Here is a 22923-nt window from a genome sequence, read left to right as displayed (position 1 = left end):
TATTATTATTATTATTATTATTATTATTATTATTATTATTAACTGTATTAAGGGGTTGCAGTATTAGGAAGATTGAGAAACACTGCTTTAGCATATAGCTACACTCTTGAAAATAGGAGTATGAAAAATAACCTCAAGATACTTAATAACATTAGCTTTATTATCTGAGTACAATATAGTTAGATATAAACACAATATATTGTGTAGTGAATGGCCTTGGGTTCCATACTGGGAGAATGGCAGGGTATAAAATAGATACAGTCATTTCTTTTATGGTATTTGCACATTTCTGTAAGCCACCTTGAGAATGTCTTTTTCTCTCTCCATGTGACATAAGTCTCTTAAATAAATAAATAAATAAATAAACTAGCTTATTGTGGAGAAGAGCGGGCTGCATGCCAAATCTTCTTAAAATATCTTTGTAAATTCTTTTCTATTTTAGATTTTGGTCTTGGGAGAAGCATGCAAATGAATTGAAATAGGCATGGCATTCCTTGCTCTATCAGTACAACGGTAAGTGCGGCAGGACTGCTGCTGTTTTATAAAGCCTACTCTGTGTTTTGCCAGGAGGGTTTTGCAGCCAGCCCTCTGATATATATATCTGAAAATAGGGATAAAAGAGGATTAAACAGGACTGTCCCTGCAAATTGTGTTTATTGAGTATGGTAAATGTGTTGTATATGTGCTGTATAAGTAAGGCTACATGGAATCTGAGCCTTGGTGGGAATGGCAGCAACTGGGCACACTTTGCTACATACCCTTGTGGTGGAAAGTACATCTCTTTCCTGGCTCTGGTTTGTCATATTATTTGTCTAGCTGGGTATTACGCAAATGCTGGACCCATTACCTCATGCCTGATGCCACATTTAGCTGCCACAGAAGCAGCTGGCTTCTCATGGCTGGCTGTTGTGCAGGAACTTTTATTTGTATTTCTTATGCAGGCTGTCATTTATCAGGGAGAGCCTTAAAAATGAACAGCAATTGAGTGATTGGTACAATTAATTCCATTGCTTCAAATGAGTGAGATTCTTTATATTTGGCATGGAATATTCACTGCAGAGAGAAGAAAGAAGAATATGTTTCCAATTTTGGCTTTTGTATTGTCAATGACTCAGAGGTGACCAGTCACACAAGTGGATTTCAGAGGACCTTCTTACTTATCTCATCCCAGAAGATCTGTGCTGCGTGTGTTTTAATCTTCATGCTCCCCTAAAAAAAGAGAAGGAACTTATACAATAGCCACTTTTTCTAGGACATAATCATATGACGTAAGGCATAATTATTCCATTTACCCTTCCCAGCCTAAGGGTATTGAAATATATGTACAGCCCAACTTTGTGTGTGTATTGTGGGCATGTCTCTGGCTGGTGGAGATTTGGATTGGGTATAACTGTGCTCCTCTTTTACCCTGACCCTCCTCTGCCCCCTACTGGTTTGTCTGCCTGCCAATCTTAGATAGCAGAACAGCTCTGATGCAGGGAAATTACAGTCTGGGCAGATTGTTGTGTCTAGCTGGCAGAAGAGGGTTCTGCTGGCAGAAAAGCATTTTTAAGTCTCTTCAGCTGGCATATATTTGAGGTAGCATTGCACTGTGAGGTTCTAAGTGTCCAGTTTTTCACACAATAGCTCAAAATAAATACACAAATTGATCTTCAGGGTATGTTTTTAAATATAGAATTTTAGAATCATGGACTTGAAATGGGCTGCTCCAACTGGTCCAAATGCTCCAGCTATGGCATCCCCAGGGTGATCTGTCCTGCCTCCTTTTAAAGACATTCTAACTAGAAGATCTCTGCAAGAGTCCTAGGCTCCTGCTACACTGCCATATAATTCAGATTATCAAAGAAGATAATCCAAATTATAGGAACCCCTGGTGGCACAATGAGTTAAACCCTTGTGCTGGCAAGGTTGGTGGTTTGAATCGGGGGAGCAGAGTGAGTTTCCATCTGTCAGTTTCAGCATCTCATGAGGGGCCATGAGAGGCCTCCCACAGGATGTTAAAACATTTGGGTGTCCCCTGGACAATGTCCATGCAGACGGCTAATTCTCTCACACTAGAGGTGGCTTGCAGTTTTCCAAGTTGCTCTTGACATGAAAAAAAAATCCAAATTATCTGCTTTGAACTGGATTATATGAGTCTACATTGCCATGTAATCCAGTTTAAAGCAGATAATCTGGATTTTATATGTCAGTGTAGAAGGGGGCTTAGTTATATATTCTTAGGCAGCAGAAAATAAGACTTCACACTTTGCTTTGTGAGGTATTCAAAAAGTACAATCCCATCACCCCCCCCCCCCCTGTATTTTCTTCACCAAGCTGAACACATGCCTGGCTCGTCAACCTCTTCTCGTATGTTTTGTTTTCCATTCCTCTTATCGTCCTTATTGCCTTTATCTGAACTTGCTCCAACATATCCATATCTTTTTAAAAATAACATACCAGAACCTAACATTTGTATACCTCCTCTGGGCTGAGAAAGGTGGTATAAAAATACAGTAAATAAATAAATAATAAATATCATTAGTGGAACAGACACCTGATAGCCAGCCGAGTCGTCTTTCAGTTCAGCAAGATTCCCAAAAGGAAGAGGAATTGGAAGAAAGACTCCCCAACCCCTGAAAAAGATGAAGACTTTGGACATCATCACATTGAGGTCCAAATCTGTGGGCCAGTGGGGATGATTTGCCATGCACCATGGCAAATCCATGGGGCAGCAATGGTGGTGGGGGAACCACATCACACACTGCACCCCTTACCCCATCCCACGAGGGGAAGCAACACTGCCCAGCTTTCCACCATTCTTCCCTAAGGAACATGGGAAGCCTCCCGTTTTCCCAGGGAATGTCCTAGCATGCTGCCAGGATGCTTCCTCTACAGAGTCCCTCCAGAAGTTGCCTTACATCATGTGATGGCATCCAGTCGGCTCCGAGGAGGAAGTATCCTGGCAGCGTGCTAGGACACCTTTTTCTCTGCATGTGATGAAGTCCTTTGATGTCTGCCCCATGCTGTCCCCTAATGTCTGCCCCATGCTGTCTGCCCCATGCTGCTTTCTGCCTCGAGGAGAACACAGTTACAAAATGGGCTCCTTGAATACTAACCAGAATGTGATCATGGTCTGAACTGGGTGCTTTCTTATAGCAAACTGCTGGCTTCAACAATTGCTCTATTAGTACCGATTTATTACTGTTGGAATGCCTTGATGACCCTTCCACCTCTACTCCTTGGACTTTGTTCTGATTTATGGTTTTCTTGACTTTGGGCTGTTTGATACCAGATACTAATTATTTCCATGGCTGCTGATTTTGGCACTTTGAACTATTGTTCAACTTTGAGAGCAGGAAAGTGACCTTCATCCTATCCCTGTGCATTTGGTTTTTATGGCTTAAAGGTATAATTTTGCAATTATTGAATCACTTCTGTTTTCTATCAAGGGTCTTTCGAATTATGTTCCCATCTTCTAATATGTTAACTACCCTTCCCAGTTTTGTTTCATTGGTTAATTTGATAAGGAGTCCCTCCACTATATCATCTAAATTATTAAATAAAATATTGAAGAGTGTCAACCTTAGGACAAAACACTGAGGCACCCCACTTGAAACATCTTGCTAATTTGAAGCACAATCACTGATGACATCTGATCAGGGTTTTCCAACCAATTATGCAAGACCTCTGACCCCACTCAATGTGATCCCTTGGGGGATGGGTTCACGGGTTTGGGTAAGAGGGGTAGAGGTTTGATAAGAAGTGATAATTGCACAGTCAGTAATAATTTACATGGAGCCCCTGGTGGTGAAGTGGGTTAAAGCGCTGAGCTGCTGAACTTGCTGACCGAAAGATTGCAGGTTCAAATCTGGGAAGTGGCGTGAGCTCCTGCTGTTCGCCCCAGCTTCTGCCATCCTAGCAGTTCGAAACATGCAAATGTGTTACTGCTCCAGCGGGAAAGCAATGGTGCTCCATGCAGTCATGCCAGCCACATGACCTTGGAGGTGTCTATAGACAATGCTGGTTCTTTGGCTTAGAAATGGAGATGAGCACCAACCCCCAGAGTCAAGCACAACTGGACTTGATGTCATGGGAAAACCTTTACCTTAATAATTTACATATGATTTGCATTAGATTACCATATAATGTCTTGTTAACATTTTTATGTATTTTTTCTTTTTTCTTTTCTTTTTTCATTTACATAATAAAATAAAAAGTTATTTTTTAAAAAACAAAAAACCCCAACCAATTAAGGATCCATATGATGGTATTTCTATTTATTTAATAAAAGTGAGCAATTTGGTTAAACCTCATTCTGTTTTCGTTATCCATATTTCAATGGACCCCAGATCCGTTTTTCAGGAGCCTCCCAAATTTGGTTGGGGAAAAAAAATCATTTTTTCAATCTGGCAAGTAAAAGATCCGAGAAGATCCAGCCTATTGGTGGCAATGGGGAACTTACAAGGCTTTTAAATGACATTTTAAGGGAATCTGTTTTAAGAAACCAGCCTTTCTAGGATCCTTTCTCCTTATATCCTTCAATAAGACCTGGATTAAAGGCATCAGATTTAAATTACCTCCTCATTTTATGGCAGCTTAAAAAATGTCAGGATACCTCTTCCCCACATGTCAGTTTCTTAAGGGTGTAGAAAGTAAACAGATTATTTATTGCTATTTGAGTCAAAAAGCAAGCTAAGCAATGAAGAGTTGCAGCTTGCACTGAGAATTTAGATCACCAATCTGTCTCTCTCAGAAACCTGCTCGCAACAGAAACATGGAAGCCCAGCTTTGCTAAAACACACTTACTGTAGCCAAAAGAAACAGGAAGCAATCATTTTTGACAGTAACATGGATTGTTGCAACCTGAAAAAAATGGCAGCAGAGCCTGTGCCATTACAGCTGGCTGAAAGAGCCGGAACAGCCAGAGCCCATTTTGAAACATGGATCTGTGCACAGCTTTAGTATTTACTCAGTTTGCTTATCAAAATATCCAATAGTTTGTTGAAATCCAGATAAACTACATCCACAGCATTCCAACTGTCTACTAAATTAGTGACTGGATTTTTAAAAGGTATAATGTTAGTTTAGTTCTTCATGGTTGTCTTTGAGATATTGAATATTGAGCCAAATTTTGCATAAGGATATCCTTGAACTGTAGTATTGGAGGGAGGTTGGATTTGAAGTTATTGGGATCCTTTCTAATCCACCACTCATTTGGTCCTTCCCAAACATATGATGGCCTTTTGTGTGGTCAGAGTGCATTTCCCCCCCAGCAATTTCTGTACTGTTACCTCATTCTGTCCCTGCCCCCCATCCTTTAACCTTTTAGCAGAGATGATAGCTTCCACAGTCTCCTGGGCATTAGTGTGTCATACTGGCAGACCTATGAACTATAAGTGACATCTGGATAAAAGAAGAAAACAATCCAATTGTGAAACCTCACTTGTCATTTTTTACCCATAGTAACAGGATATTGATTTTTTGACTGGGAAATAATGCAATAGGAAATTAAAGTACATATTCTTTCTTATTTTCTCATAAAGAATCTATGAAATAGGAGGTGCAAATCTGTGAGAGATTGTAGCTGGAAATCAGCGTTAGTTGGTAATAGTATCCGTGTTACAAGAGAACAACACACAAGCATTCTTTGTAACAGTATTGTAAAGAAATAATGCTCCTTTGATGTCTGAACCAGCAACAATTACTTGTTTGAATGCTACTTAAGCTGTACTGTACAGGGAATATATTGAATCTGAAAATCAGGAATTCTTGACAACAGATGCTTGAATAACAAAAATTTTATTATGTATGCTGGTCACTTACGATGCCTATGCCTGTATAATTTCATTTTATTTGTAGTGTCTCACTGTTCAACCTGATTGTAAGGAACAATGAGGTCACAGTACTCTCTTGTAAAATCTGATTTAATTTTGAAATACATTTTTACATGGAGGGGAAAATGGATAGATGCCATTTGCAGCCTGATCATCTTAGGGCAATGGTGCAGCAACATCAATATGCCACTTTCTCAAATTTGGAGAAGATATTTCCCTGAAATGTGGATTATGTGAAAGAACCTATATTCATTCGTTCCCTGTTTTATTGCATTTTGATTGGTGGTCACTCTACAGGATCCATATTCCGATAAAAAGCCTGAGAAATCTAACAAAAGGAAATAGTAAAAGCTTGGATAAAATGCTGGTGGTCTGAGGAAGTAAAATTAAAAGAATAAAAACAGGATTGTAGTTAAAAATAAGTGTGAGGGGGTTATGTTTGGGGAAGGAGCATTTAAGTTTGGACATAAATGTCATTTCCAGGCATCCATTATTCCATAAATGGGAGTCTCTCCACAGAATTATACCATTTGTCTCTTCCACTGAAGATCAGCTAGTTTGCTTTTCTACCCTAGAAAGAAGTCACAGGAGGTCAAAGTCTATTGCTATTGTGAGTTGAAAGAAACTAATTAATTAATCACAATAGAGAATGAATCGACTTTAAATCTGGTTTCTGCCTCCTCCAAAATTCTGGGGTTAGTAGTTTAGGGAGGCTGTTAAAGGCTCCTCCCCAGTTGCTGCTTCTTCAGGAAGCAGCAACTGGATTTAAAGTGGATTCATTCTCTAGTGTGATCGGGTAGGACAAGAATCCATGGCATCTCCAAAAATAAATATGGATTTCCTGATACTGTCCATGGTGCCTTAGAGACACTACAATCTTTCCTCTCTTTGTTCTACAGTTTTCATTTTCTTTGTTAACAGAAAATGGGTAAAGCCATAAGCAGGAGCAAGATAAGGTCACCTCTTGCATATTTATAGCCTCTTACAACTTTCCATAATACTTTCCATAATACTGCTAGAAATGGCCTGATAATTTATCTAAGGAAGGAATCTTTTTAAAACATTTGTTCCATAAATTAACATCTACACAACCCCTGATGCAGAGAAAAATATACTTCAGATAGCTTTCACCTCTCTGGATTAAAATTGAAAATTTCATGTATCATTTGAATTTATTATGGTTATTTCTTGGTGTTCATCCAGGTTTTTATTGTTAACTTATATTTATAATGGAATGTGAAGTTGGTAGTGTTTAAGTGCATAAATTATTGGTACCATATTGCAGTATGCAAGTTTGTTGTAATGGAAGTATAAGATTCAAGGTCACCAGGCCTTTTGAAACAAAAGAATTTGGCACTACACAAAGAAATGTTTTTAGAATAAGAAAGAAGAAGTCTTAAAAACTATTGTTATTAGTAAGCATTCTTAAAGAGCTTTTATGTATTGAAAGGTCTACAAACTAATCTTGTGCCAGGTGTCAGTATCAGACACCCTGCAATGCCAGTTAGCTAAATCAGATTTTGGACCTAATACTAGTATGGAGGTGGGCAATCAGTGAACCAGGAGATGTTATTGGACTAAGTATCCATCAGTTCTAGAAAACATAATCAATGTGAGGCATTATGGAAGTTGCAGGATAACAACACATGGAGGATCACAAGTTGCCTTCTCCTAGTTTAAATGGTCACTTAAGTTACTTCACTAAAGGTAAATCACATTATTTCAAATGCTTACCACAAATGGGGTAAGCATTTGAAATAATGTGGTTTGCATCCTAGTGACCCTCCAACTGTCCCAATTTATTATTTATTATCTCCAAGGGGATAAGACAGGGCCTTCTCTGTGGCGGCCCCCCGACTTTGGAACGCCCTTCCAAAAGATCTCCGACAGGCCCCTACTCTAGCTGTTTTCAGAAGGAATTTAAAAACTTGGCTGTTCCGTTGTGCCTTCTCAGACTAGGAATCCCCACCCCAAGTCCTAGTAGCACCTTAGCATAACTAATCATCGCTGCACACCGCACTTTTAATCCTACGTGCCTCCTGCCATTCAGCACTTTTAACCTTGTACCCCATTGCGCCGGCCGAACCAGTTTTTAACAATGTCTTGATGTACTGCCATTGTCGTTATTTTGCTTATTGTTTTGATTTGCTTTGCTATTGTTGTGTTATGTTTTCTATTGTATTGTGTTTTGAGGCTTCGGCCTGTGTAAACCGCATCGAGTCCTCCGGGAGATGCTAGCGGGGTACAAATAAAGTTAATAATAATAATAATAATAATAATTTATTTATTATTTATTTACTTTGCTTATATACCGCTGTATCTCAAGCCCGAAGGCGACTCACAGCGGTTCACAAACAGTAAAAACAGTAGAAACAGCAGTGGTTCCATGCAACATATAACAATTGACTTAACACATTATCCATAAATTACCAATAAGCAATTACAATGCACAATTATTACGAAAAACAACTGTACCCAATCTTCTCATCATCCAAGCATAGTCCAGGTTCGTCGTCCATTGTTCCATTCCTATATTCCATTACCAGATTGCACTAAATTACTCAAACGCCTGCACAAACATCCAGGTCTTCACCTTTTTGCGGAATACCATTAGAGATGGTGCTAGTCTAATGTCCGTAGGAAGGGTGTTCCACAGCCGAGGAGCCACCACCGAGAAGGCCCTATCTCTCGTCCCCGCCAGCCGAGCTTGAGAAGCAGGTGGGATCGAGAGCAGGGTCTCCCCGGAAGATCTCAAAGTCCTGGTGGGTTCATAGGCAGAGATGCGGTCAGATAGGTAGCTTGGGCCAGCCCCAGTTAGCCCTCTATCATCTCACTTTTTCAGCTACTTTTACAATGTTTCAGTTTTTTTGCTCTACCTCCCACTTTCCACCTTTGTCTTCAGTATACTTCAAATGATGCAAACTGAAGTTAAAATGCAAATGTAGTTTGCACTCAGTTAATGCATCAGACGGACAGGAGAGAAGGAGGGCTTCTTAGTGATTTCCATCAAAAGCAAACTGCTGCAGCCTCTCATTGTTTTTGTAATATTCCTTATTAATAACCTTTGTCATCTTGGCTATGGTCTGATGTTGAATCCCCTTGGAGAGATAGGGCGGGTTATAAATAATAATAATTGTTTTATTGTTTGCACGGGTCCTCCCAATTTTCATTTGTGAAATGTTTGGAGGGTTTGTTATTTTGCTGAGTGGAACCCTAGACCTTTTTTACACTACTAGTACCTCACCAAAATATAAATGCCAGTAGTCCATAGGAGGTAGCCGTGACAGTTGAAGTGGAATTATATTACAATTGTACAATGTGAAAGGTTCCATGGATTTTTGCCTCAAAGGTTGGCCTAATGGCATTACTATTAAGAGTCAATTATTAGTATGCATGTCCACTAAACTACTGCCCAAATAATTTTCACATGTTTTGTACGGTATTTTATATCTTACCTAGAATGGATGAAAAACCCAATTTCCCCCAGCAGAAGCCTTTCTTCCAATGCAAATAGCTGCTATGGGATTCCTGATGGAGGCCATTGTAGGAGGCAAACATGAAATACCATCACCAGAGTTTCAGTTAGATCAGAGATCTATTCACACTAAAGGAGGGGATGAAAATGCTTTGCATATGTTAACCCCTCAAAGCTTGCATCTCTGTTATTTATGTCTCCTGGTACTAGGTATGTTTTTCAAAAGGAATAAGGTGATACTGCAAAGGTTATATAGAAATGGTTGTTTACCTTGCAAAAGGCAACTGATGCCTAGAAGTTTTGATGTCTATTGAATTTATTAGCTTCATGGAATTTTTGACCACATGGACTTTTTGGTTTTGACATACTAACCATGGAAAACACTATTAGGATGTAAGAGTCCTGGGATCCCATTCTCCTCAGAATCTGATCTACCAGGATGAGAGAAATGGAAACAAATTTCTTTTCCTAAATAAAGTTGGATCCTTTATTTACCAACCTCTCATTGTTCTTCTTGTTAGAGGAGAAGAAACGTCCTCCTCAATCATTTGCAAATATAACACTACTATTTAATTGCTAGGGTTAAATTTTAGGGGTGTGTGAAATGCCGGAGGTTGATTCGTAATTTGGGTAATTTCAGAGATTCAGAGATATAAATCACCGAAATACAAAACAGGAAGGACCTCTTTGAAACTTTGGTGAAACAAAACACAGTCACCAAATCTTTCGGCTAAATTCAGAAAAGTTTTGTTAATTCAGATTTCTTTTTCATGATAATAGTACTATGCTGCCCTGGGGCAGGGACTGGCATAATGATGATTGTCAAGGGCAGCTGCACACAAGTTTTTTTTCTTCATTAGCTTAGCCATAGCAAATCAGAAGAAGAAAGCAGTTAATGCGGCTTTTTGCAAAGCTGGTTTATATATGATCTGAATGGAGTGCCCCCATTTTCTGTGGGGTGGTGTGTTGTAGAGAGAGAGATTGAGAATGTTTAGCTCCGATCACTTGCCACTTAGTGCCTGCCTAAATGAAATTGGGGGAGGGGGGGTACCTGAAATTTGAAACAAAAATGCAATGGATTTCTGCCATTTTGCACACCTCTATTACATTCTATGGGGTTTTGGAAGTGGAATTTTAGGGAGGAGCATCTCAAATTATCAGTCAGAGAGCTCCAATGCCTCATCAAACTACAAATCCCAGCATCCTGTAGGATGCAGTCATTGTAGTCCATACAATGTTCTAGTGTTCTAACTAGTATTGTATTAAAGGACCCAGGTGCATCACAACTTCTACCCATTCATGCAATTAGAAAAGGAGAAAAGCATCACTCCCAGAACTTGGCAAAATCACTATTTTAACTACTTCCTTGTCAAATTGGTGATTCTAAGAGCTACATTTTAACAGAGCAACATTTTCAAACTCTGTTAAAATATGGCCCTCTCAATATGAGAATCTCTGTATCTCTTGAAATTGGTCAATGACCATGGGGTAACATTACATTTTTATTCCATTTTAAAGAATTTCTCAAAATTTGTAAAAAAAAAAAATCTTGTTTGGGATGGAAAATTATAAATCATTAAAAAATCCTAATGCAAGATAATGGAAATCGGATTCATTTCCCTATCTGTAATTCTAAAAGATATCAGCCCATTCACTACACTGTAACATCTTCAACTTAATGGAGCTTTCTAGTGGAGTAAATAGGGAGAAATAAACTTCTTCCTGAAAAATGGAAAAGCTATCATATTTCTATTGATCTAAAACTAATTTATGGTTTTGGGCTTCTTGGAGAAACGCATCATCCGAAAGAGGAGGACATTTGGAACAACACTTCACGACAGTTGAAATAATTCATGGGGATCATTTTGCATTTTAAATAAATGGTTCTTACTGTAGAGTAGATGTGAATTTACATTCCATTGCCATATATTCATATTATTTTTGATATTAAATAACTGTGAACAATTGACTTGATTCTGATCTGAAGCCAGGAGTTTCTATTTTGCTTGCTGAAAGATTTGGAAGATGCTAGATTTGTATGAACGTCATCCATTTGACCATTTCTGTGGAGATGGGAATATGTGAAAGGGGAGATGTCAAAGGATTAGTTTTAAGTCCCTGAATCTTAAGCTCTGCTCATGTCTTGGTACCATTTGGATAGGCAACTCTGAGTGAATTACCAGTATACTAAATGCTTCCCCTTCTGTAGAGCAGCCATGGGCAAACTTTGGCCCTCTGTGTGTTTTAGACTTTAACTCCCATAATTTCGAACAGCTTCAGGCCCCTTCCTTTTCCCCCTCAGTGGCTGAGGGGGGAAATGACAGAGGTCTGAGGCTGTTAGGAATTGTGGGAGTTGAAGTTCAAAATAGCTGGAGGGCCGAAGTTTGTCAATGCCTGATGGAGCGCCAAGGATCTTGCTAGTTAGCTCCAACAAAGGTAGAGCTAACCAGCAAGATAAAAGTGATAAATGGTTTCAATGCTTGGATAAACCTAACACATATAAACCTAGAAACATGTAGTTGAATAAAACGTTTTTTGGCATTTCCTCCTTTGAATGGTCCCTCTATTGAAATAGATGGATTGGGAGCTTCTCTCTGTAAACTCTCTATAGCAGGGATGAGAGTTGTGTGGTCCTGCAGATTGTGTTGAACTGTAGTTTCCATCAGATTTAACCAGCATAGACTATGATGGGTAAAACCAGGGATTGGAGTGTAACATCTAGAGAGCCGCACAATTCTTACTCTGCTCTATACAGCGGTGTGAGGTCTCATTAAATGGCAAATTCTTTCTTACTTTTCCTAACTCATTCAAAACAAAACTGCAGCCCAGGTTGTGGAAGACTTGTGTTGTGGATATTGGGTGAGATAGTGTGTTCTAATGCGGACATGAAGTGAGCTTTCACATAAAGTCTTGATGGGATTAATTAAGATATGAAACTTTATCCATGGTGCAGAAGCATGGAACACTGTTTACAATTTATCTACAACTAGCAGGAGCAACCACTCTATCAAATGAAAAAGGGAGGTTGTTTTCTTGTAGCCAAAGCTCTTCAAAAGTAACTCTTTGTATTTCCCAGTCCTTGTTCTTCTTAGAGGTCCCACTGTAATTGGACCTTTAGAGATAGAAAGAACCCTGGTCATTGAATAGCCTTCCCTGTCATATTGCTTGTCATCAATGCAGAGAAAAAAGAGCTTCTTAAAGCCTGTCCATGGCTATATTCAGTCCCATTAGTAAATGTACTGAAATCTTCATGAAAAAATGCAGGTAAGCTTTGAGTCACTTTCTCTTGCGGCAGTTCTGTGTCTCTTTACTGTATGAGTGTTTGCACATTGTTCGTTTTCATCAGTGAGGATGGATGATGTTTTTAACAGAATCTGTGCAGCCTCATGAGCTAATAAATTCACTTAATGTTTTTTCATTTAAAGAAAGCTCTCTGTTTTGTAGCTGGGGCTGTCTCTACCTCAGGAGTAATGTGTTCTGCACATGCTGGAAAGAATTTATAATATTTTTGAGGTTTATGAAATCAGTAGTAGTACGTGCTTGCTCACCCTTACCCAGAGCCTGCAAAATTCAATTTTTGGATTACAGTTCCCAGAATCCTTTAGCCAGCATGACCATTTTGGAAACTATAAAAGTAACCTTTCTGATCTCTACTCTTATTTATCAAATGTTTGGATCCTAAATATATGGGGAATTCTATGTAGAAGTTCAACTTGGTGAAAATTGGAGCCTTTCTATGCATGAAGGTAGAGTATGCTAGGGCAAAGATATGGGGAAAAACTTTATATTATGCTTTGGTTTAGCCCAGTGGTTCTCAACCTGGGGTCCCCAGATGTTTTTAGCCTTCAACTCCCAGAAATCCTAACAGCTGGTAAACTGGCTGGGATTTCTGGGAGTTGTAGGCCAAAAACATCTGGGGACCCCAGGTTGAGAACCACTGGTCTAGCCTAACTTGTGATTACTGTGTCAATTTATGGGCACCACAATTCAGAAGGAATATTGACAGCCACCCCTTTGCAGAGCAGAAAGGCAGGTAGAAATGAAAGACAGAGTTTTTGAAAAGCAGATTAAACAGGGCAAGCAGGCAACTAGATACACTGGCTGAGTTCCTGCTGTAGAACATATATTTCTAGTTGAAAATGATTCATTCATTCATTTATTTACTCTGTTTGTATCCCACCTTTCTCTACCCTGAAGGGGACTCAAGGTGGTTTTACATATAGCAATTATTGAATGCCTTTGAACAACAAACAGTTAAAATACATTGAGTTAAAGATTTTAAAATTAAATTAAATACATATTAAAACATATAAAACATTGTAATCACCATTAAAAATCATGCTATCCACAATCGTAATGCAGGCCCATTCCCAAAATCTTTTCACTTAATTCCATAGCTATTATTGCACTATAGTTAATCTCCAAAGGCTTTATTCTGGAGCCCCCGGTGGTGCAGTGGGTTAAAGCCCTGTGCCGGCAGGACTGAAGACCGACAGGTTGCAGGTTCGAATCCGGGGAGAGGCGGATGAGCTCCCTCTATCAGCTCCAGCTCCTCATGCGGGGACATGAGAGAAGCCTCCCACAAGGATGATAAAACATCAAATCATCTGGGCATCCTCTGGGCAACGTCCTTGCAGACGGCCAATTCTCTCACAACAGAAGCGACTTGCAGTTTCTCAGGTCGCTCCTGACACGACAAAAAAATAATAATTTTGGAGCCAGGTTTCCACTTTCCTTCTGAAGGTCAGAAGGGAAGGAGCTGCTCTAACATCACTGGAGAGGGAGTTCCACAGCCGAGGGACCACCACTGAGAAGGCCCTGTCTCTTGTTCCTACCAGATACAACTGTGAAGGAGGTGGGACTGAGAGCAGGGTCTCCCCAGACAATCTTAATCTCCGAGGTGGTTCATAGGGAAAGATATATTCAGACAGGTAAGCTGGGCCAGAACTTTTTAGGGCTTGTAGGCTAAAGCCAGCACTTTGAATTATGGTTGGTAGCAGACTGGCAGCCAGTGGAGTTGATACAACAGGGGGGTTGTATGCTCCCTGTATGCCGCTCTGGTGATCAACCTGGATGTAGTCTTTTGGACCATTTGAAGCTTCCGAACAGTCTCCAAAGGCAAACCAACATAGAGCACATTGCAGTAATGTATCCAGGATGTAACAAGAGCATAGTACACCGTGGCCAACTCTGACTTCCCAAGGTACGGGCACAGCTGGTGCACAAGTTTTAATTGTGCAAAAGCTCCCCTGGGGTTCCAGGTTCAGCAATGAGTCCAGAATCACTCCCAAGCTGTGAACCTGAGTCTTCAGGGAGAGTGAAACCCCATCCAACACAAGGAGTAACCCTATACCCTTTTTGGCCTTTCAACTGACTAGGAGTACTTCTGTCTTGTCTGGATTCAGTTTCAACTTGTTCGCTCCCATCCAGACCATCAAAGCTGGCAAGCACCAGTTCAGGACCTGAACAGCCTCCTTAGTAGCAGGTGGAAAGGAGTGATAGAATTGAACACAATCTGGGTACAGATTACATCAAACTCAAAATTCTGGATGATATCTCCCAGTGGCTTAATGTAGATGTTAAACAACATGGGGGATAGTATTGAGTCCTGTGGGATCCCACAGGACAATGGCTGTGAGGCTGAGCAGGTATCCCCCAACAAGACCTTCTGGGAATGACTCTGTAGAACAGTACCTCCAATACCATGATGTGTCCCAGAAGGATACTGTGGTCTATGGTATCGAAGGCCATTGAGAGCTCCAGGAGAACCAACAGGGACACACTCCCCCTGTCAAGTTCCCTACGCATATCATCCATTAAAGCAGGGGTCCTCAAACTAAGGTCTGTGGGCCAGATGCGGCCCTCCAAGGTCATTTACCCGGCCCTCACTCAGGGTCAACCTAAGTCTGAAATGACTTGAAAGTACAATCCTATGTCATCAGCCAAAAGCAGGACCACATTTCCCATTGACATACTAATAAGTTTATATTTGTTAACATTGTTCCTCATTTTAATTGTATTGTTTTTAAGTGTTTTTACACTACAAATAAGATATGTGCAGTGTGCATAGGAATTCATGGGGTTTTTAAAAAATTATAATCTGGCCCTTCAACAGTTTGAGGGACTGTGACCTGGCCCTCTGTTTAAAAAGTTTGTGGACCCTGCACTAAAGCATCAAGGCTGTTTCAGTTTCATGACCCAGCCTAAAGCCAGACTGTGCCAGATCCAGATAACCAGTTTCCTCCAAGAACACCTGGGGTTGTGAGGCCACCACATATTCCAAGACTTTGCCCAAAAATGGGAGATTGGAAACTGGCTGAAATTTGTTCAATTGAGTGGGGTCCAATGATGGTTTTTTTCAACAGCGGTTTTATTACAGCCTCTTTTAGGCTGGCTAGAATCTTACCTTGCTATAAAAAGGCATTAACCATCACCTTCACCCACTCTGTCAAGCCCCCTCTGGCTTCTTTTATCAGCCATGATGGGCCAGGGGTCTAGGATGCATGTGGTTGCTCTCGCTTCTCTAAGGATCTTGTCCACATCCTTAAGCTGCACCAATTGAAATGAATCTATCAAGAGACATCCTTAGAGACTGCTTTTGACATGGAGTCCAGGTCAGAGCAGATCAGAGCAACTTTGTCCACAAAGAACCGATCAAATGCCTCACAGCGAGGTGCTGATTGGTCAGGGATCCTGTCTTGTGGGACAGGATTTAACAACCCTCTGACTGCTTGAAACAACTGGATGGTTCTTAGCAGATGCAATTTTGGCTGCAAAGAGATGCCCTTAGATAGAGACATAGCCATGTTCAATCTGATTCATTGCGCTTGGTATGCCACACACACTCTAGCTCCTTGTTGAACCAAGGAGATGGTTTAGCTCTGCTACTCGAGAGGGGTTGTTCCGAAGCAATCATGTCTACTGCCCTAGTCATCTCCCTATTCCAGAGAGTGACCAGGGCATCAACAGGATCACCTACCGAGGTGGCGGGAAATTCCTCAAGAGCCATCAGGACTCCATTTGAATGGGCGGAATGTTGGTGGACAGGAAAAGAGATTTAAAGATGGGCTCAAAGCCAACCTTAAAAACTCCGGCATAGACACTGAGAACTGGGAAGCCCTGGCCCTTGAGCGCTCCAGCTGGAGGTCAGCTGTGACCAGCAGTGCTGCAGAATTTGAAGAGGCATGAATGGAGGGTGAAAGGGAGAAGCATGCCAAGAGGAAGGTGTGTCAAGCCAACCCCGACCGAGACCTCCTTCCACCTGGAAACCAATGCCCTCACTGCGGGAGAAGATGCAGAGCAAGAATAGGGCTACGCAGCCACATACGACCCACAAGAATACTGGAAGACAATCCTCCTCGGAAAACGAGGGATCGCCTAAGTAAGTAATTTGAATGGGCATAACAGAGGCTGCAAAAACATTCTGTGGATTGTTCGGGTCATGTGGGAAGGTTGAAAGTGTGGCTTTATGCTTCATCTGTCTTTAATCTATCTCTTTGTATGATAGACAAAAGCAAACCTGCATACATGGAGGCATTGGATCCTCAGTGTGATAATATGTACAAAAAACCTTCCAGCATAATCGGATATAATACATCTGTCCCCCGCATGAATAGACAGGTTGGAATATGAAACAATCAGAAAAGGCTTAAAGAGCAAGGAGGTAGATACAGTTTAAAAGCTGATATGAGACAGAGAATGAAATTAGGGCTGACCCTAAACATTTTGCTGCCTGAAACCTAAGATCTTATATTCCTTGGCAAGAAAAATCTGACAACAAATGAAATAATGAGTAATGTTTTCCTGTTGTGATGCTCCAATCCACTGGCTGAGGTATGCCCATTCTACACTGCCATATAATCCATATTATCAAAGCAGATAATCCACACTATCTGCTTTGAACTGGATTATATGAGTCTACACTGCCATATAATCCACTACAAAGCAGATAATCTGGGTTTTATATGGCAGTGTAGAAGGGCCATTGATGCGTCACTTCTACTAATAATAAAGCTCGCCCAACATGATGATAGGCAGATAAGCAGACAGACAGACATCAGACAGATGTAGAACAGATGACCAAGAAAAACTTTTTCCCAGAGGATTATGGGATACTTTGTATGATTTATTGTGTTTTAATGCAACCTCATGAAGTTTGTAAGTAGTTCCATATTACCTTCTTTCCCTTCTTCAAAGAGGTGTTCCAAGTACTTATCTTTGTTCAGAGCTATAAAACTGAATGCAGCAAAGTTAAAGACTAAAGGTTAATGCCATATGATTGTTGTATTTCATCCACCCTGATAAGTTTACTGAAAGACTGAAGGCCAAATTCTTAAGAAATAACTATTAAAAGCTAGGTGCTGTTTATTGTCATTCAAAGTCGGAGAAGTGCATATCTGAAGGGCTATTTCCACATAGATATTTGTATATTCAGACTGAATCTATACTGAACATTCACAGCAGTTTGATCCACTATAATCTGTGTGGGTTAATTCTATAGGAATCCTAAGATTTGTAGTTTGGTTCTTAGAATTCTCTCCCGAATAACTGCTATGCTCTCTTGAAGAACAGAAATAGCCTCGTAGCAGAAAATGGAGACATGACAAATGAAGAGGCATTCAACAGATTTTAATTGGGTAATGTAAATACAATGTAGTTGTTTCTTCCAGGCAGGCAGATGAGCTGGTATTAGATACAAGTTTATTTCATCTGGTGACATTTAATTTTATGGAATATTGTCCTTACCTTATGTAAGACAGAGGCATCTGTTTTGTGGGACATTTGTGTTTTGCTGTTTTAAAGATATATCATTTTTCTGTGACTTGCAGGATAAAAATATTTTGACCAGATGTACGTGCACAAATACGGCCCATCCCAACTCTCCTTCTAAGTTCTGTACATGTACTTGTACTTTATTTCACATTCATTACATGTCTGCTCTTGGATGCAGGCATTTTTCTGTAAGTCTCTTCATCCTATGTCCAAAAATGAACATCCTTGTTGGTTTGCATCCCCATTTTGCAATTTTAGGAATATTATTTTTGCCATGGTGTTATTAACCTATGTTTATAAGGTTGTGCTATGAGTGGGATTTCTCATTATTGGTTTTATGTTTGATGTTCACAATGACGCACTGTCTGACATAGATGGTTCTGATTTTGTTGTTTGTTAAATGCTTTATTTGGAGTATTCTGCTTATGAGTATGACGTTTTGTCCAATCTCACCACAAAAACAACATGCAAATGACTTCTGCAAATGAGACCCCGCCATTAGAGACAATGTGAGTGCTTACTCTTGGTAAAATTTACCATATTTCCAAATGTGGCCACTTTTAGAGATGAACAATGATATTGGCAGGTACATATGGGAGGAATCTGTTCATTATAAATGGTGGTTTGTCAGATAGGACAAATCTGGATTTTTAAGAAGTCATGTAAAGTTCATACATTTTGAACTGGATATAACCCAAATGTAGCCTAACCTTCTGTAAACAGAAGAACTATAGAAGAACTATAGTACCCTCTAAGAAAAACTGACACACAATCTTTTGGGGGAAGATGTAAACTCTCAGAGATTACTACTCTCAGTCTCCAGACTGGATTTTTAGAGGTCACAAGAAGGTTGAAGTTGCCTCTTCTACCTCTTTGCTCCAATCGCAGAACGGAGCAGAGCAGAGACAGTGGATTAATTGCTGATGGAGCAGTCTATCCACTCTGTCATCTGTCTCAGCAACTTTGGATTGTAAAAGAGCAATTCCACAGATAAATCTCTATCAAGAATAGGATTCAACATCTGAATAGCTCCCATACAATGCAATAGCAGTAAAAAATGAACTTATTGCTGCCATGATAACAGATCCAGCGGGCACTAGGGGATGCTACCGTGGGGTGGAGCAAAATTTGGGCACATGCTTAATTCAAAATGTTCCATTTTCTCCCAAGCACATATACATTTCCACTAATAAAAAGGAGGAGTCATAATCAAATCACATTAATGTGCATGTTATAGCTTTTAGATCTGGGTTAGGGAAACTGTAGTTCTCCAGATATTGTTGGACCACAGTTCCCATCAACATTGGATAGCTCAGTATCTGGTGATGAACAGGGGGTATAGAAATTCATTCACATCTGGACTAATATATGTCTTTGAGGTAATTGGGGAAGTAAATTGCCTCATTTATGTCTAGTTGTAAATCAACTTGGCTAATTTTTTGGGGGGGGGGGGGGAAATCACCTGAAAAAAAAGAAACATAGAGGCTGATGCTTTGGAGGGCTTCAGGAATCCTTTGGACCATTCGTTGTACACCCCTGATTTAGAGGTCCACAGGTTACTCTAGCAGCCTATCACAGGATGCGTCCACACTGTAGAAGTTGTGCAGTTTGACTCCAATTTATAATTGTAAAACTACCATTATAAAATTGTAGTTTTACAAAGTCATTAACCTTCTCTGCTTCTTGGCAGGGGTTGGACTGGATGGCCCATGAGGTCTCTTCCAACTCTATGATTCTATGATTTTATGAATGTTGGTGCCTCACCAAACTACATAGCATGGAATCATGGCAGTTAAAGTGGTGTCAAAATGCATTAATTCTACAGTGTAGATGCAGACACACTTACAAGCTAGAACCCTAAATAAGTAAGAAATAGCTGAATATTTAAAAAGTATTTTAAAGGTACGCCCATATAATGTTAAGCTAATATTTTGGCACACCATATGGAAAGAGGCCAGAAAAGGACCAGGTTGTTTATTTTGAGCTTTTAAAGTGTTTATTCTAAAGGCAGCCTGCATATAATTTGCATCAGTACAAGAAATAGTAGTAAGTTTGGCAGAACCAAAGATTGATATAAAAGAGCAATCTCTTGGCTGCACCCTGCTGGCAATCAGCAAGTTTGTGTACGGATGACTCTATATTCAGATGACTGGATTGGAAAAAGGGAGATGATAGTGGTTTGGCTGCCTGCTTATAAAGATGGAGAGTTTTTAGAGAAAGCCACCTTATCTCCTTGCAGCATTGTCCATTTTTCACTTTGAAGAACATTCTCAGCATGAAGTATTATTATGTGCTACATTATAATGAAATGCTGGTAATACTCCTGAATATATATATTTGAAATAAATTTCGGAATGATGGAGCAAACCAGAACTTGTGATGACTAAGTGTGAAAATATAATATGTAGTTTGGTTTTTATCTGTGATCTATGTCTAATGATTGACTACATCTTTCTTCTGCATCATCTAGCAAGTTTGCTCAGCTTCTTTTCAGTGGTGACTCTGACACACCAGTGATTGCTCATCCATCCACATCCTATTTTTTCTGTTTCTACACTCTCTTTCTTTGTAAAATCAACTTTATCTCAGAAGATCATTTGTTTCAAAGTTGCTTGTTATTCATTTCTTTCTCTGTGTCCTATTCCTTCCTTCCTTCTTATCCATTTTGGCATCTCTTAAGTGTTTATTTTCTTGCTTCATATCCGCCTGTAGGAAAAGGAGTGATGTTACAAGAGGTATGGTGGACTTTGTGAGAGAAAGAGCTTGCAAAATTATGCCCAGTGTCACTGTCCATTACATAAAAGGTAACACATATACACATTGATAAACGTATACTGGTACACTTATAGTTACAACAGTGATGGGGTCACATTGGATCCTTTCAATCTCTCCCTGCTGCTGTCACTGTAGTTAGTGCTGCCAGGTAGCCCTCATTATAAGGGATGCCCCTTATTTGATGGGCAGAGAGCTTGTCCCTTACAGGATTGGCAGGTTTCTTATTATTATGGACCCCTCCCTATTTGGGCTCTTTCTTGTGGGCCATTCATAAAAATAGACATATGTGTCTAAAGTAATTTGTGAATGTGAATAATTTGCTCATTTTGCAGAGCAACACGTGGCTAGCTTAACTCAATATTTTCATTTGATATTTAGGTAGACTGAGCACAAACTTGTTAACTGCTACTTTCTGATCGTCAACCTTCATGTCATAAATGTTAACTATTCTGTATTGCTGATTTGAAAATTTGGCAATATGATCTGTTACTAAAATGTAAAGGGCAAACCCAAAATTCCTGCTGATGTCTGGCAGCAAATGTGGCTTTCTGAAGCACAAGAAGAATATCAAGGCATCTTCCCACATCAGGCAGAACCAGACAAATTAGAAAGTCACAGAAAGGGTTTTTGGGGATTTGCTGTCACTGTTTCAATGGTATGTTTCTAATAAAAGTAACCAACAGGGGCAACAAGAGTTGAAAACCCCATTTTGGGAGCTGTATCAGAGCAGGAACTGCATGTTGTCCACTCCTGAATGGCACAGATTTGGAATGGAACGTCTTGTTCTCTGGATGTGGAACTAATAGCCTCAAATGGCTGTGGGTCATTTTGTACTTGCCAGTGATCTGCATAGCAAGTGGGAGTTTGTGGGATTGTGAAGAAGTTCATGGTTGTGTTACACTTAAATGAAAAAGAATGGTCTCCCCAGTGTGAGGGCAGGATATGCAGCTCTTAAGATTTCTTACATTGGTAGGAAGTGTAATGAAATAAGTGATTGAATGCCTTCCTACACTTTAGGAGCTCAATTAGGAGTTGGAAAAGGGTGGCCCAAGCTAATTGTTTGCAAGTGTATTGGGGCCTATGGCCCTCCAATGTCTCCTGGGGCTAATGCAGCCCCCTAGCCTTCCACTGTTACCTACATCTTTTTAGATCAAGGGTAAGCAATTATATCAAAGGGCGGTTTTCATCTCCAAGCATCCAGTTTCTCATATGAATATACAAAAAATCAGCTAAGTGACCTTGGCAAAGTCACACACTCTCAGCCCCAGAAAACAAATCCTTAGGTTTCCATAAGTTGGAAATGATTTGAGGGCACACAACAACAGCAACAACAAGGAGCCAAACGAAGTTACATTTCCTGAATGTGTATCAATTTTAGCATCAAAATGATCTTAGTGATTTTACCTGCAAAATGTTGTGCATGGCAGGCTGCCAAGGGGTCTGCACTCTCTTCTTATGAATGTAGAAGGCCACTATCCACTTGAGACAGCTCTGCTGGATACTGCAGGCACAACAGTGATCTAAGTATATGATTGCTTTGCTGCCACCAGCTATATGGGGAAGACCTTCCAGTGGGTTAAATACACCACAATTAAAGACTTTTAATGGGCTCATCACACAACAAAGAAGGCCTTCCAAAGTGCTCATTAAAATTTGCACCCATTACAATTTACAGTCAAATTGTTCAGTATATGTAAGGTTCCTGCTAAGGGGTGACATGGTGGAGCAATAGGCAGAAGTCTTCAGGGAAAGAGGCAGGAAGACAGAGCATCAGGCTCCCTTTCTTCCTTGTATGTTGATGGCACTAGAATTACCTCTTCTCCCTCTCCATCAGTGAGTTGACCCTTCCTAATCACAGATTTCCATTCCAATCTGACACTGCAAGACATCATTACAATATCTAGATTCCAAAGTTTTCTCCATCAGTTTCAGAGCTAATTTCCTAATCATGGGAGAATGGCATGTTATACATCTAGGAAATAACGACATAAATAATAAATTGTCATGTTTAGGTCCCAAAGAGTAACAACCATGGATTCCCCCCACCCCCCAGATTTTGAAATTGTTTTTTTTTTATATTATGTA

General features: G+C 40.0%; 1 protein-coding gene across 1 annotated transcript in view; it reads left to right on the top strand.

The window, feature by feature from the left end:
• The first annotated feature begins 441 nt into the window (after positions 1 to 441).
• Positions 442 to 22923, top strand: part of INSC (INSC spindle orientation adaptor protein) — a 123811-nt gene continuing 101329 nt past the window's right edge. Inside the window, exon 1 of the mRNA XM_060767571.2 lies at positions 442 to 513. Coding sequence (XP_060623554.2) covers positions 485 to 513 — 29 coding nt within the window. The 5' untranslated portion in view covers positions 442 to 484. The remainder of the gene's footprint in view (positions 514 to 22923) is intronic.

This window comes from Anolis sagrei, chromosome 1 (genome assembly GCF_037176765.1).
Source record: "Anolis sagrei isolate rAnoSag1 chromosome 1, rAnoSag1.mat, whole genome shotgun sequence".
In the NCBI taxonomy this organism is placed as follows: domain Eukaryota; kingdom Metazoa; phylum Chordata; class Lepidosauria; order Squamata; family Dactyloidae; genus Anolis; species Anolis sagrei.
This window is presented reverse-complemented; position numbering and strand designations above follow the sequence as displayed.